The 16,657-nt window shown below is 32.2% G+C and overlaps 6 protein-coding genes across 6 annotated transcripts; 4 read left to right on the top strand and 2 right to left on the bottom strand.

Moving 5' to 3' along the window:
• Position 1: 1 nt before the first annotated feature.
• On the top strand, positions 2 to 540 carry EIN_171360 (hypothetical protein; the record flags this gene model as incomplete). Its single annotated transcript, XM_004183869.1, has 2 exons — positions 2 to 62; positions 146 to 540. Coding segments are annotated over 2 exons (456 nt in total), but the record flags the coding sequence as incomplete, so codon positions are not given.
• A 2,771-nt stretch (positions 541 to 3,311) lies between these two features.
• Positions 3,312 to 3,920, top strand: EIN_171350 (hypothetical protein; the record flags this gene model as incomplete). The annotated part of the gene is made up of 1 exon (XM_004183868.1): positions 3,312 to 3,920. One exon carries the CDS (start codon positions 3,312 to 3,314, stop codon positions 3,918 to 3,920), a length of 609 nt encoding a protein of 202 aa, XP_004183916.1.
• A 192-nt stretch (positions 3,921 to 4,112) lies between these two features.
• EIN_171340 (hypothetical protein) lies at positions 4,113 to 6,895 on the top strand (the record flags this gene model as incomplete). The annotated part of the gene is made up of 2 exons (XM_004183867.1): positions 4,113 to 4,215; positions 4,293 to 6,895. 2 exons carry the CDS (start codon positions 4,113 to 4,115, stop codon positions 6,893 to 6,895), a joined length of 2,706 nt encoding a protein of 901 aa, XP_004183915.1.
• A 1,904-nt stretch (positions 6,896 to 8,799) lies between these two features.
• EIN_171330 (protein serine/threonine kinase, putative) lies at positions 8,800 to 11,952 on the top strand (the record flags this gene model as incomplete). The annotated part of the gene is made up of 1 exon (XM_004183866.1): positions 8,800 to 11,952. One exon carries the CDS (start codon positions 8,800 to 8,802, stop codon positions 11,950 to 11,952), a length of 3,153 nt encoding a protein of 1,050 aa, XP_004183914.1.
• Positions 11,953 to 12,214: 262 nt separating this feature from the next.
• Positions 12,215 to 13,024, bottom strand: EIN_171320 (hypothetical protein; the record flags this gene model as incomplete). Its single annotated transcript, XM_004183865.1, has 1 exon — positions 12,215 to 13,024. One exon carries the CDS (start codon positions 13,022 to 13,024, stop codon positions 12,215 to 12,217), a length of 810 nt encoding a protein of 269 aa, XP_004183913.1.
• A 223-nt stretch (positions 13,025 to 13,247) lies between these two features.
• Positions 13,248 to 15,941, bottom strand: EIN_171310 (DNA double-strand break repair Rad50 ATPase, putative; the record flags this gene model as incomplete). Its single annotated transcript, XM_004183864.1, has 1 exon — positions 13,248 to 15,941. One exon carries the CDS (start codon positions 15,939 to 15,941, stop codon positions 13,248 to 13,250), a length of 2,694 nt encoding a protein of 897 aa, XP_004183912.1.
• Between the last annotated feature and the right edge of the window lie 716 nt (positions 15,942 to 16,657).

Below are 16,657 nucleotides of genomic sequence, written 5' to 3'. Positions count from 1 at the left end.
CAAAACACGAAAAAAAGCCGAGAATGTTATGAAACACGAGCAAGGAGTTATTTTAAAAGTGGGTGTGAGGAATTTGTGACGTTCGATAAAAATGGACTGTCCATCAAGTTTCCAGAATACATCAAACTCTCCAAAGAAATTACAGCAGCTCTCCCCGTCCCGATCCCAGTCCTTCGTGGTAATGCGTCATACGTCGCGTCCAATCCAAATATCGACATTGATGTCGCAAGAAAGAGAAGACCAAGTGCTATGATGAAAACACCCGACGTCACTTTGGTCAGAGGAAACTCGGTGAGTGGTGGGGCTAAAGTAGAAGTGCAAATCAATACAATTCAGCCGATTGTCAAAGAAAGACCAGCCGAAAAAGATGGTGTCGCCACCACAAGACAGATCCCAGTCGTTATGGTCCAAGAAAGATCAAAGTCACCAAAAATGCCTCATTTCCAACAGAAAAATAGTCCAACACCGGGAAAGAGAAGGCTCTCCTTGAACTCAATCAGAGGGAAGAAGAACGAGGGGTATGGCACACTCGATGAATAATTGCTTCAAGTCACATTTGTTAAAGATAACTATTCAAATGGTATCACTAATAATACTATTTATATGGTAAATTTATAGTAAAAGAATAATAAATGAATGATTAATGAAGTGAATAAATAGGATGTACATACAGAGCGACAACTAATTGAAGACCAGAGGCTGGACCAAGCTGTTGAAGAGTTTTGAGGAGTCGGAAGAATGCACTGTGGAGTCTAAATATAATGTTGGAGGAACCTCTTGAAGTTGTGTTAAGTCGAACTTGATGGGCTTTTTTCGATTAACCTCAGAGATGTAGGCATCTGCTGAAAAGTAGTGTTTAAAAAGAAGAATGTTGTGGTTCAAGCCGATGTTTGTTGCACGGACTGTGATTATGGTACGTGGTCTGTTCATCAAAGTGAAGTTGTTTGTTAGTGCCTTTTTAATACTATCGGAGTGATTCAAGTGTTCTATCTTTATCAACTGTTTTGGAACAATACCATATTTTTATAATTTATTTATTATAATTTATAGTATTATAAAATGATATAAGAATAGATTTATTCTATTTAGAGAGTTTTTTGTTATAGTAAAGTGATAATTTAACTAATTAATTAAAAATATGTAATTTAGAAAAGACACGTGTTTTGGGAATTATGTTAAATTATTTGAGGTGAATAATATAAATAAGACAATTTCTATAATTGTTCTAGTAATAATTATACTATATTTTCTTACTTTATTTTTACGAGTTGTTCAAATTGTTTGAACAAAGAAAAATACACCACTTTGCAACACATTTGGGAATTAACCAGTCTTATTTTTAATAATATAACGGCAAAAAAGAAGATTGCTAAGTTGTACCCTTTGTCTTCATTTAAAAATTTTTTAACTTTTGATTTATTATTAAGTTTCCATTTCAATTTATTTATACATTATTAGACATTTTATAAATATTTTTTATTATTAGAGTCGATAAAAAAAAAGTCTGACTAGTTTGCAAATTATAGTAAATTATAATATTTATTGTCATAAGTTGAAAAACATTTTGTATTGTTTCAAAAACAAAAAAAATAAAAATATTTATTAAAACAAAAAAAAGTATTCAAAAATTCAATTCTGTTGCATCCAACTATTTTAATTCAAACATGTTATAACGACAAAGTCGAAATTTTTTATGTTACCCAGTTTAATTTACAATTGTTTTTTTGAGTCTTTTGACAGTAGTATATTAGACTACTATCAATATATTATCAAATATATACCATATTTGAAAATATATTGATCAAAATACTTATTTTAAATCACTATTGGTATTATAAGAACACTTTCTGTATCATTGTCCCAGTGTTTTTCAACAAGTAGTGAATACTACCCAATTATTTGTTGAGTATTATTTAATAATATTCTCGTCTTTGGCGATTGTAACATCAATGATATACTCTCGTTTGGTTTCATTACACTGCCAATATATATTTAGTCTTTTGGTTAATGATTGTCTATCACCAACAATTAAATTGTTCCAAACATAACCATTTTTTATTTTTTTCGTCTTTAACGCATTTTGGTGGTTTTACTTACTTTTTTTTCACAAAGAGGAGACTTTCAGTATTGGTGACAACCGAAGAGGAAAAACCCACAACGCAACGAATTTTAATGATAAAGTTGTCAAATTGATGAAAGATATTTGAGAATACATAAAATACGAAAGGATGACTGAAATTTAACTTGATTTCACGACAATTTATTGGATTATAAAAAATAATTTTTTTTTACTAATTTGAAAGAATTGTACTTATCAGGACAATCAACGAGCATCAATTCTGTAAGATTGTTCAATATACTTAAATTTTTTTGATTGATAAGTAAAATCGAATAAAGTTTTATATAAAATGTAGCTTTTATTTTAATAAAAAATCTAAATATCTATTTTATAATTGTTATAGTTATATTTTATAATATATTTTAAGTATATTTGTTTAATTATGTTTTTTCATATTTTTAAATTTTTATTATTTGTATATAAACTTTTAATTAAATAATAAATAAGATCAATCATATCTAAAATAATACACAACAAAAAGCGTGTTTTATTAATTTGAAAAGAAATTAATTTTGTCACAGAAATTCTAATGGTTAATAAAAGTTTTGTAATCTTACCTGTACAAAACAGGTAAATATTAGTGTGTTAAAACCCGTTATTTAATACACAGATGGGGTTTTAAATGTTACTTTTGTTTTAAAACCAATGTAAAAAAAAGAAGAATAAAAAAGTATTTTTATTAAAAACAAACAAAAATAATTGGTTAAACCAATTACACAAAATTGGCATGTTAGAGAGAGAAAATATAATTATCCCGTATTTTAGACAAATATTTTCCTAATATTTATTTTTTTTAATAATTATTAATAATTATAGCAATTCTTTTTAAGTTACAATAATTATTGCCTATTTATAGTACATTGTTTTTAAACGTTTACAACCTTGTAATAATTTAACATGAAATAAAATTTGATCCACTCATTACAAAGGGCGATTTCTGTAATTTCTTCTTCTTTGTCGATACAGTACATTCCCGTCTAAATTTGATGACGTATCAACAAGTTGAAAATCTTGGAATAGACCGAAAACAGGCGACATTTGAATTAAAGTCGACCAACCAAATATAGATGTCGAATAATTATAATAACAAATTCTATAATTTATAATAAAAAAACAATTTAATTGTTAATTGAAATGAAATACTTTTGAAAAGATGCCTATTTAATAACACCAGATGAGTGATCTATAAAACATGCAACTCTTGATTTTGGCGACATTACTTGCGCTTTGCTCTGCTGATTACTACGTCGAGAATTTGAGTAACAACTATAAAGGTGAAACCATGAGCTTCATTAAGTATGAATTTAAATTCTGTTACCTTTTTACCACCAACAAAAAAACTTCTTATAAGTATGTCAAAGACGGTGACAATGCCAAGTACTACACATATTCAGACTCCGAGTGTAAGCAAGATGAAAAATTGGAAAAAACAATTGCAATTGGAGGGAGTTCCTCTACTTCTTTCTTTGCTCCCTCTCATTTGTTTTTCTTAAATAGTATTGATGATGCCGGTTGCCCAAATGCTGACAGACTTTTTCGTACTTACTATACCGATAAAATTGGCCAAACTTCAGGAATTTTAAGTAAAGGAAATTATTGGAGGTATGAAGTTAGAGATATTTCAAATGAGGATTGGGTTCACACTGTTTATTGCCAAGATGAGAAGTGCAACACCGTGAATAGTGCAGACAAGACTTATAAATGTGACACTTGCTATGGTGTTACTAACATTTTGGTCCAATGTGGTGCTTCTTCTCTTTACATCATTTCCTTCCTTCTTGCCTTCATCTTCTTGCTCTAAACAACTTTCCTTTTCTTATTGGTTTATAATTAATAAATTAATAGCTTTAAGTACAATATATTTTTTCTTCAAAATACAATTTACAAAATAAGGAAACCCTTCCTCTTGTCATTAAAATTAGAAATAGTAAAAATAAAGCTATTATTATACTATAATAAAAAATTAATTCAAAACTTCAACTTTATAAATCAAATGGAAGACGATTTTACAGAGAGCGTTTTGCACATTCTTCAACAATTGGAGAACGGAGAAGTCGTTTTTGAAAATGCGTTTCTTTCTATAAATATGGAGGCTTGTTTGTTTTGACTTATTGAATACTTTGCATTTTGATACAAAACAGTTGTTCCGAGTTTTAAGTGTACTAAGAAGAAGACAAACACAATGTGGACATCAGAGAGATATACAAGGCGATATTTTTGGGGTACGAAAAGGTTAACACATATAATACATTTAGCGAAGTGGTCAAGCACTTTTTATTATGTCCAAAGTTGTTAGCGGCGATTGTTACGCCCGACTTTGTTGTTCCATCGGACATTAAAAATGTTATCGTGTTCTTGATTTGCAACGACATAATTGGCTTTGGGGATTTGGCAAGGATTTTGAATGGGTACGTCACAACACAACCAAAGATGGTGTTTGATGTTGTCGTTTCTTTGCTCAAAAATGGGAAATTGAACCCCAACACATTCAAAGAAGTCGTTGAGTATTCCATTACATTGTTGGCGGAGCAAAGTGAATGTGTTGTAGATTTACAACAAAGTGTTATCGACTTTTCTTCTGGAGTCTTGAAGACTTTAAGTGAGAGTGAGAGTCAATTAATATCATCACTCTTCGACACTCTTCCAATGTATGTGTTGTTCGACCAGAAGTTTGCAAGTGAGTTGTGTTCGAGTGAAGTTTCACAAAACCGATTTGGAGAGTCTCTGTTGTCCCATTTCTCTGGTGTCAAGCAACAAGAAATCGACAAAGTGCAAAACTTGTTTTTCAATTTGACAATATCAAAGGACTCTATATTTGAAAATTATTACAACACAAAGATAGTCGAGTTGATCAAAAATGCCGATGAAATAGAAAATGCACCGAAGAAGGATGGGGACAAGATCAAGTCGTTTTATAAGTTAGCAAAGAGTGTGTTAAACAAAGAATTGTCGCTGACTCAATTTTTCAGTAAGTGCAAAAATTGGTTCTTTGCTGGTGAGATACTGATACTCCATGTGCTGAAAGAACAACCGAATGCTTTGATTGTGTTGAACGAAATGCTCTTCATCCCCGATTTAGTGAAGGTGTACATGATCTACCGCTTCCGAAAAATAATCGGCTCGAACATGGACAAACTCAACAACTTGGCCAAAATTGTGTTTGGCACAAACATCACCTCGAAGCGGTATTTCTTCGAAGAGTCAATGAAAGCAGCGCTATCATTTATTGGGACATCCCAAAGTGTTTTTGTAACTATTGCGTATTGGATCGTTAAAGGACTACTTTTTCATGAAGGGAAGAACAAACAGATGTACCAAAACGCAATGGTGGGCAACGCCAAAGTCGGTATTGTCAACAATTTTTCGAATGATATGCAATGTGTGAGATACTCCAAATTAGGTTTTGTCGATGTTATGAAGAAACAGAATTACTTGTTTAACGTCCCGTTCTTACTTGGGGAAATGAAAGTGAATTATAAAAATGATATAAAGAAGTTTGGCGAGTTCTACGATATGGTACAAGAGACAATAAAGAACTACTATACAGTGTTGAGTTTGTGCATATCACCGAATGAGGTGTTGAGCTATTTAAAAGGGAATAGAAAAGAGTTAATGTACTTGTGCCACAATCCTGATGATTTTGCGTTCTGGGCTGGTGTTCGCTTTGTTATTATATTTGATCCCACTTATAGCCAATATTACAGTCTCAGTATTAAAGCTCATTTGAAATATGAAAGAGCTGAATACAAACCAAGCGATGAAATGATGTACATCAAACAAGTCATAGATGAAAGGATGAATGAACAGGGATATGGCAAAGTTGGTGTGCTCTTGTGGTTGTTAGACTTGGAGGATATGTTATGTCCAGATAATGAGTACTCGTACGTTGAATCTCATTGTAAAGTTGACACGGTGAGAGCCGAAATGCGAGACATTGCTACCGCCCACCGCCAGAGACTCTTAGTTTTGGATGCAACATTAAAAAAGGAGAAATATGGAGGAATGGAACAACAAGTGTATTACTACCCATCGAAGTTTCTCTTTAACGCGATGTTAAAGAGAGTGTTAGTGAGTAAAACAGACGCACATTATGTTGCGATGTTTGTGTTAAAGATGTGTGAGTTAGACACCGACGCGTTTTCAATCCTCTTTTTGTGTAACTTGATCTTCGAGTTTGTGATTCCCACACTCTTTATATCAACAAACAACGAAGCAAAGCACTTGGGAGTCTTCTTTGGTGACATAACAGAAAAGCTCATGTTTTGGTGCGACGAGCGAAAGTTCGAAGCGAATTGTTATAAGAAAAAAGGGTTCTCCGCGGCACGACCACTTGAATATGCGAATTACAAAACATCATTCGAGAAATGGGTGCGATTTTTGACACAGGAATTGTGTGTGTTTTTACGGTGCGATAACGCCGATTTACAAACAAAAGCGTCTTGGGTATTTTGGGAAATATCATACACTTTGCCTAAAGACAACGAACTCTTTAGGGTTTGTAAACAGAAAGACAAGGAAAGAAAAGAAAAAGATGCAGAGACGTCGAAAAGACTCCAATCGCCGCAAATAAAAAGTAATGAAAAGGAAGAAAAGAATGTGGAGGAGACTATGAAAGAGAAGAGAAAGGAAGACAGGCCAAAATCTATTCGAGCTAATAAGGAAGAGGCAATGGAGGATAGGATGAAAAGTGAGAAAAAGAAAGAAACTAAACCTGAAAATGGGGACGGCTTAATTCTTAAACAACGAAAAAGAAGATATAACAGAGAGAAAGACTGACTGGAATTTATTGAATGATTTTTATTGCAATTTGCAGCCTGTTTTAAAATAGAATAATAACTGGTTTCTACTATGGTATTATAACTATAATTTTATTCTATAACTATAATTAATAGTACTATTTATTTATAATAATAACCAATAAAAAAAAGTGAAAAATGATTTTGAACAACACTCTAATAACTGTTCAGTGATTTTAGACTCTAAAGTATAGAGTTTCTTTAAAAATCGACGACTTTTTAGTTTAAAAGTCATGAACTAAATAATAAGTTAAATAAATTTTCAAATTATCATTTATTAAGTAAAAGGAATTAAAAAAACTAACCATATAAATTTAATATAATTATTATAAAAAAAATTAAATAATCCCAATTATATCTTCACAAATCTTTTTATAAACTATATTTATTTGATTATAATATTACAAATTATAACAACTATTGTGTTTTTACACATTTTTGGACAATAATGAATATAGTATAATTAATTAAAGTTAATAGTTATTTGGTTCTAAAAGAAGTAGCCGAACAACCATAATCTATTCGAAACATTTAATATAAAAAACAATATCACATTTTTACTTGTTTGTATTGATGTACTAGTATTTATAATAATTAACTATAATTGTTTTAAATATAAATATTTTATAGTTTATGATACATTTTTAAGATATTTTTTATATTTTGATTTGTTTTTCAAAATATAGAAATAGATAAAAAACAAAAATACCAAAAAAAAATTTATTGATTAGTATAATAATAATTAATCAATAATTTGTAGAATTAGTATTTTTGGTACTTTAAATGTATATATAGAAACCAGTTAAATGTATTTAAGATCTTATCATAATAAAAAACGTCTTTTATTTTGAACACAAAAACATAAACCAGTTAATTTTAACTGAGACGGGGTTTCCAAGTTTTTAACGCAGATCTATAAGACTCAGAATAAAGATGTCTTTATTTTTACCATTGGTTGCGTGTTTTGTTCTTGGGTATGCAGAATGTCCTTCAAATTTGGATATCATTGGAACTCAAGAAGTGTGGGATACTCAATGCATCATTGAGACTCCATTGTCTCTCACAAATTCTACTATTACAATAAAAGGAGATGAAGCAAGTTTATCATTGTTGGATCTAACTTCAGTTGGTTCCTTTATTACAATGAATGATACTTCATTGCTCACCATTGAAGACGATTTTGCACTTAAGAATCAGTCAAAAATAACTATGTATGACCACTCAAAAATTATTAGTAAATTTTCGATTAATGTTGATAACTCAGAGCTTGAGATGTTGCAAAATTCATCATTGGTTGTTCTGGAATTTACAATGGTTTCTGGAATGGTTAAGGTATCTGACTATTCTAACATAAAAATTACGAATTTGTATTTAGAAAGGGGTATATTAGATATCAATTCAATTAGTTCAATTAGAATTGAGAGGTTTATTCTTGAAAGTTGTTCATTTCATTTGAGAAGAACAATCTTAAGTACATTTCATGCTGATTTTACAAATTGTTCTCTTATAATCAAGGATGGTGGAAAAATACAATCCGATAATTTTTTTCAAGTTACTTCAAATACCGTACTAAAAATTGAAGGAAGTGGGCAATTAACGACTCTTGACTTGTTAGTTAGATCATCTGTTTTAAACATAAGCTCAACTTCCCCAATTGAAGCTATTCACACTGAAAGTTTTTATTGTAATGGTTGTACTTTAAATGTTGATGGAATGTCGTTTATTAACACCAGTGTTTTTAAGATGACTGATGTATGTACAATTGATGTAACGAGAAGGGATATAAGAGACATTCCACTAATTTACTACACCGAAGTTGCAACTTTTTCAACAATGAAAATAAACGAAGACGCGGAATTTGATCTTTTCTTTTCGAACGCAATTATGAAGATATCTCCACCAAAAGGATTTAAACTACTTGCTGGTAATCAATTGCTTAGGTATGGAGAGTCCAACAGATTATTCTGTCATTTGAAATCCACCAATTTAAATGAAAGCCAATATGTTGAACCTTATTGCCCGTGTGATATTACATCTCCAGATTGTTACATTGTTCCAATAAGTACCGAGCATCGAATATTTATCCATACAAACGACACGAATGAGTTTCAAAGTACAAAATCTTTAAGAAATCTTGATGAAAAAAATGTTTTTTATATAGCGGGTTATCAATTGTCTGTAACTAAAACTGCCAATCTCAACATACATTTAGACACAGCCGAACCCACCGAAGTCGAGTTCCAACAATTAGAGAAGAAAACGTTTGTTTCTTCAACTAACGGATTTACTGTTGGAAGCACTTTGTGTAGTTCTGGATTTTTCTCTGATGAATTCAGATGTTCCAAACTACTGAAATGTCTCAATGGGGATTCTTTTGATTCAATTACACAAAAGTGCTATATATGTGACGATGTCAACTGTGTAACATGTATAAAAGACAAAAATTTAGTTGATAAATGTGTGTTATGTAAAGACGGATATGTTCATATCGATGGAGTTTGTGTAAAAGATCCACATTGTTTGGTCAACAGATTAAGTGATTGTATCAAATGTGAAGATGGGTATATTAATTATAGAGGAAGGTGTAAAGAACCAGATGACAATTGTCAGACAAGAAACAATGATAACACTTGTCAAATGTGCACATCTTCAAGTAACACAGTGAACGTAAATGGAAAATGTGTTCCCATCTCAGATTATGTTGTGATGAGAGGAGACTCCTCCATTATATATTGCCAAAAAGGATACTTCGTTTTAAATGAAACATTTTGCGAAAAATGTGATAATCATTTTGGCAACTGTGATGAATGTATTGGAGAGCAGTGTACTGTTTGTAAAATGAATTATGAATTCGACTTAAATGGTAATTGTGTTTTAAAGACGTGTAAAAATTCGATCAACACTGCAATTGATAACAATGGGAAGTGTCTTCTTCCGATAGAGCATTGTATACTTTACAAAAATGAAAAATGTGTTAACTGTGACGAAGGATATATGTTGGAGTCTTTTAACAAATGTGTAGTTCCAGATTTGACCACTTGTATAACACCAAACACAACAGGGTGTTTAAGGTGCAAAGATGGTATGTATGTTGACAATGAATTGAAGTGTAGTGATTGTGATCCAATGTGCCCAACATGCAAGAACTCTCCGGATTTCTGTCTCACCTGTCCAGATAAGCGATTTTTGAAGAACAACAAATGTCTTTCCAATGCTGAATTGGAGGCAGTGTGCAAAGTGATGTCTCTTGGTGGAGATAGATGTTACGAGTGTCAAGACGGTTTTTATCTCAAAGACCAACAATGCCAAAGATGTGATGAACAGTGTGGCTCTTGTAAAATACCTCACATATGCTTGACCTGCAACGAAACTAATTTCATGAATGACCAAAATCAGTGTGTACCACAAAGTTTAATATATGGTTGTTCTGTTGCTATTACACAGCGAGGATGCACTCAATGTGAAGAGGGTTACCACACGTATAAATCGAATCAATGCCAGAAATGTACAGACAAATGTATTCGATGTTTAAGTGATGGAGAGTGCACCATTTGTGAGAATGGTACAGTTCTTAATAAAGGGTTATGTCTGAGTTACACAACAGTCACGGGATGTATAGAAGCAATGAACAACAGATGTATCAAGTGTCCATTCTGGCAAGCTCCCAGTGTTGATGGTTTATATTGTATGAATAGTCCAGTGTGGTGGGTAATATTATTAGCAGTCATTGGAGGTGTTGTACTTTTAATAGGCTTAATATTGGCATTCTTTTTCGCTTCACTCAAAATAATGAAGGTACAAAAGATGAAGGAATTGAAGAGACGATTCAATGTCTTTAAGATGTCGAAAACAAATTTGGACTTTGTTGAGTTGAGTGATGGAATTATGGTGGACAAACCGTATGTTGAATTCTGTTCGATAGAAGACAAAGTTCCAGTTGATATTGAGACACAAGCTGTTCTCTGTATTGGAAATTCAAATAGGAAAGTAACGAAAGTACAATTTTCAATTAAAACGGGAGAGGAAAAGTTTGAATTGAGGGTGTGTCCAGAGATGGTTACACTCAGAAGTGGGTATGCTTGTGAATTTAGTCTTTTCTTGACTCCCAAATTTACTTGTAAGATTGAGAGCACTGTGTTGATTATTTCCAAAAATTTGTCAACCGGGAAAGAATCTGCAAACGAGTTTCTCATTAAAGCTGAGACGGTCATGTCAACTCGCCTTGACCCAAAGGATCTCGTTGATATAGAGCAGGTTGGTGAGGGTGGATTTGGAGTTGTTTTCAAAGGAACATACAAGGAAAAGTTGGTTGCAATTAAGAAGATGAAAGTGTTTGATGTATCAGCTGAGGGTATTGAAGATTTCACACGCGAGATAGATATGTTAGACAAATTTAGAAGTGAGTTCATTGTTCATTTCTATGGTGCGGTCTTTGTCACGACAAAAATTTGCATAGTAACAGAATTTGCAGAATTTGGAAGTCTTAATTCGATGTTGAAAAAGATACCATCTAAAGAGGTTGAGAGAGGTCTGAGAATCAAATTCATGTTTGACGCTGCGAGAGGAATTCAGTATTTGCACTCCAACAACATCATGCACAGAGATATAAAACCTGACAACATTCTTATTTTTTCGATGAATAAAGGAGTTCAAGTGAATGCCAAATTGACTGACTTTGGGTCGTCGAGAAACATCAACATGTTGATGACTAATATGACATTCACTAAAGGGATTGGAACCCCAATTTACATGGCACCTGAGGTGTTAAAGCAAGAGAAATACACAAAACCAGCTGACATCTTTTCGTTTTCAATAACTATGTATGAATGCTTCGGGTGGTGTAAAGCTTATCCAATGGAATTGTTCAGATACTCTTGGATGATCGCTGAATTCGTTAGTGATAACAAAAGAATGGAGAAATCCGACAATATTACTGCAAAAGAGTTCAATCTTATTCAAGACACGTGGTCCCAAGAAGCAAAAACAAGACTCTTGATAGAAGATGTTGTTCTCCGGATTAAAGATCTTATTGAATAATCAATCCCATTATGTTTTCCAACCAATTATTGATTAATTATTAAGCTCACATTTGTAATAATTAAATCAAAAATAATATATGTTATAATGATTAATTCTTGTGATTTTTTTGTCAGTAATACACTTTGAATAACAAGTGTTTAAAAAACAAAAACACTTTGTTTGACAAGGTTTTTGTTGATCAAATAAATTAAAATATAATATATGAACAATGAAAAAACATTACACAAGAGACAATTATAATACCGTTGATATCAAGTTGTCAATACACCAAATTTCTATTTTTGTAAACAGGAGGGCTTGGACTTTGGGAATGCTCCAGTTCTTTTTTGTCGTTGTCGGTTCCTTTTTCTGTGGTTGTTTTGTCACGGATGTCTTCGACTTCATTTTGTTTAAAAGCTTGGTCCGACATTTCACTGTTCTTACTTCCGTCATTTAAATTTGGTTTTGCGCTGTTTGTTCTTAAATGAACACCTGTTATTTCATCATCGTGAGGATTAGCGCTGTTTGCTCTTTTCACTTGTTCACCCCTTTGAGGTGTCGAGTCTGTGAATTCTTCAATCTGTCCTTGCTCAACAACTTCACTTTGTTGTGTTGGTTTTTCTTTTCCAAAAAGAGTTGAAATTTTGTTTTGAATGCCAACATCAACTATTTCAATATCATTATGTAAAGCCTTCACTATATCTTTTGTCTTTTCTATTTCTTCGCTCACGCTCTTGTAAGTACTTGATAACTCTTGTTTAATGTCTTCGGCTACTTGTTCTGTAATCTCTTGGAAATATTCTTTTCCTACATTTGACCGACAAAACTCTTTGTATGTTAGCACCTCTTTAAATACTTCACAGACCACTTTCAATTCTTCATAAATGACCTTTTGTTGGTTTTCTGTCATAACAACAGAATGTATCGTATTTGCAAAAGTATCCAATTTACTCGAAAGACTGTTGTATGCCATAACAAGTTCTTTGATGTCATTATCATTCTGTTCAATCTTCTGTTGTATTCTTTGGATACTTTCCATCTCTTTGTCATTGTCTGTTTGTACTTTGTCACCTTCTTCTTGACTCTCCATTGGTTTAGTTATTTTTATCAAGATTCTGTTTTATCCATTCGATATATTTTCCAGAAATAGACTTTATGGATTCAAAATTTATTTCCTTTACCAAACTATATTTTATAGTTATATATTATAAAAATATAGTTTTTTAATAGAGAACCATAAACGTATTGAATTGCAATTAATTCATGGAATATTAGAAGTCAATTCTAATATAATATACTATACCTTATAATATTCACAATTTCATCCACTTCTTCACTTCCTTCTTCGAGTCTTCAACGACCTTTTTACTTGGTAAACTCTCAAGCAGTGTCATGAACTTTTTGCCTCGATTTTTGTCGTCGAAGATCTTCAGCAACTCGAGGTACTTTTTTGCTAACGGCTGGAATCGAGTTTCCTCAAAGTCGAGAGAAATAGAAGCCAATGAAATTTCACATTCAGTCAGTGTTTTCTCCTTTGCGTCGTACTCATTAATTTCCCAAGTCACTGACCTGCTCACAACCCACTTCCCATTGAAATATAAGACGTCGACCTCAAAGTCAAAATTGATACAAAATCCTTCTTTAACTAAGCGAACCCCCTTCACTTCTCTCCCTTTGAGTTGTTTCATTATTTTTGAGAAATCGACCTTCTTCAGTAATTCGCCATTCTTATAAATTTCAAGAAGAAAAGTACTTAGAACGATATAAAGATAGTCAGAAGAATAAAAAATACTCGAGAGTGCTCCTTCGACTAATAATAATGGACGGACGACCATTCCACTCGTTACATCAAGGAACATGACAACCCCCTCTGCAGTCCCTATCACCATTTCTTTGTCTTCAATGTGTATCATTGTGACTGAAAAGGGTATAATGTCGTCCCACTGTATTTTCATCACAGGAAGCTCCACAAGCTTAATTCGTGTTTGTGGCTTACTCCCGTTTGTATTTGGGACTGCTTTCACCATCTTTTTGACTCCAAAGAAGTCGAATTGGAATGAGATTTCACGAAATTGTGGGACAGACAAAGAGGGTGGTGTCACTCGTTTACTCTCAGTTGGTTTCTCCTCTTCTTTTTGGAGCTTCAATTTTTCATTCGACTTTTTGTCATTTGCAGAACTCTTTTCTATTTGAACTTCTTTTTGAATTTGATTTTCTTGGTGTTTTTCTTCTTGTTTTTGGTCTTGTGACTTTTCTAGAGTCTTTGGCGGTTCAACTTCGTTATTTTTAATTGGCGCGTCACTGTTTTCATCATCACCGTCTTCACTTTTGATGTGGGTCTTCTGCTTTCTCTTTTTTGGTGGTGAAAACACTTTTTGTTGTTCTTTCTGTATTTTTGCCTCTTTAGTTTCTTTAACAAACTTTTCGATGGAGCTCTGCAAGTTTCTGATGAACTCCAAAGTCTCTTCCAGCTTCGCGACAGTGACTTTTTGCTGTGTTTCGTTCTTTGGATCTTTAATCGACAAATTTGCTTCTTTAATTGCAGCGACGTACATCTGTTGTAACATGACAAATTGCTTATAAATGTTTTCATTCTCATTCTCACCGAAATTCTCTAAAACTGCGTTGATCGTTCTAAGTATCTCTTTTGCTATTTTAGATACGTCCAGCATTTGGTTGTCGATGTACAAACTCTTTAGTTGTACCATTACACTTGCCATGTCTGTTAATAGACAGACGTACCTTTCTTCATTCAGTCGGTCTTCAGTGTGCGACCGGATTTTAGTGATCTCCTTCACCTTATCGCCAGCGACTGTATTCTTTGAACTCAATTGGTCATTGTCAGAGGTGGTGTATTCGCACTTCTTTATAATTACTTTGAATTGTAATTGCAATTCGTTCAGTGCAAGACATGCGACGGTCTTTCCTTCTTCATCATTTGGATTTGAAAATGTAGGCTTCGATGTGTTAATTGCGTTCGCCAATAACTCGGAAGTCCGCTCTGCAAAAATTCTTTTGTTGTATTCTTCATTACTGGAATACTCCTTCATTAACATCTGAGTCGCTGCTTTTATTAAGTGAATGACTGATGTTCCTCGGGTGAGAAAGTCTTTGTTATTTCGCGTCTGGACGTCCTTCCTCATCTCCTCCACGTCAGTCACTGCGCTCTTAAATGCTGTAGCAAAATTATTTTTAAAATTAATAGAAAATTGCGCGTCAGAGAAGTATTCTGTGGTATATATACTATACATCTGTTTATTCTCCAAAAATGCGATATCAATCCACTCATCCACTTTGGCAACTTGTTGTGAGATTTCAACACTTTTTGCTTTGAATTCGTCTAAATTAAAATCACTGATTTTAACTGCTTGGTTTGCATTGAAAATGTCATAAGCGTTGTTCTCTATTAGAAAAACAGTCTTGGTCACCTCAGTCTCATACATTTTAATAATCTTGTTTTTCATCAAATTTTTTATGTCGCTGGTCACTTTTAAAACATTTGTTGCATACTCTGAAACTAACTTTTGGAATTTGGAAAAATTGTTTTTCTCAGCACCAATGACCATTTGAGTCGATGTCTCATACAATCCCTTGTCACTACTCAACTTTTCAAAAAACGCATTCACCACCACCCAACACGCGTTTGCTACTTTAACTCCACTTGCTCGTGCCCAAAATATCAAATGAGAAATTCCTTCAGATATTTGTTCAGTGGATAATGTTACAAGAGACTCATTAAAATTTTGAATGAGGTCTTTAAGTTCTTTTTGAGATACAGTGATATCTTCGCAGACATCAGGATATTCAGCGTACTCACTTAACACATCAGAAACATTATTTGAGAAACTTACTATCTTTTTTATTATTCCACCAACGATCTGCTTAATAACATCTTGAGGCATATTGTCTTCTTGAGACATTCTAAAAATCTTTGATAGCACTACAACTATGTCGTTAATTATAACACGACACGTTTCTTCAAGCAAAACGGGGCACATGCCACTCATTGATTATTTCGTTCATATTTTTGTTTTTCTATTGTTGTTTGTAAGTAAACTGGTATGTAAATAATAATATGTAATCTGGTTAGTATTACTATTATTACTTGTGTTATTAGTATTCATTTGGTTGTTATTCTTATTTAAATTATTGTATTTGGTTTAGTAATTAAGTCAAAAATGCGTTAAATTAAAAATTAATTGAATTTTTTTCTGATTTCAAGAAATCAATTTTCTTGAAACTTACCAAAACTTGTATTTGATTTTTTTTAATTTGTTAAATTAATTTATCTATATAGAACGTGTTAAAACAAAACTATAATTTTTATATTATGAAGCTATAATCATTAATTAAAACCTATTGAAGAAAACATAATTTTTTTTTATTCAAAACTTTTTAAAAACAAAATGTTTCTTATGATAAAATAGTGTTATTAAATAAATATTCATAACATTTTTGAATCACATATTATATTTTCATTATTATTATTGTTTATCGATATATATTTCTATTTGAATTATTGGTATATAATTTAATATAGATTAATTATTTACTAATTTAAATTTGAATAGATTAAATATACAGTCATGCGAAAAAGCTGTCGCTTTTGGAAAAACCTGTCTTGAAAAAATATTTTATAGTAAATTTATAATTACTTACTATACAGTATAGCTTCTATTCGATTTATTTGCAGGGTCATTTCACAAAAATCAAATAAAAAAAT

This window comes from Entamoeba invadens (assembly GCF_000330505.1).
Source record: "Entamoeba invadens IP1 unplaced genomic scaffold scaff_1105074725591, whole genome shotgun sequence".
In the NCBI taxonomy this organism is placed as follows: domain Eukaryota; phylum Evosea; order Mastigamoebida; family Endamoebidae; genus Entamoeba; species Entamoeba invadens.
The sequence above is the reverse complement of the archived record's forward strand: the minus strand, read 5'-3'. Positions and strand labels throughout refer to the sequence as shown.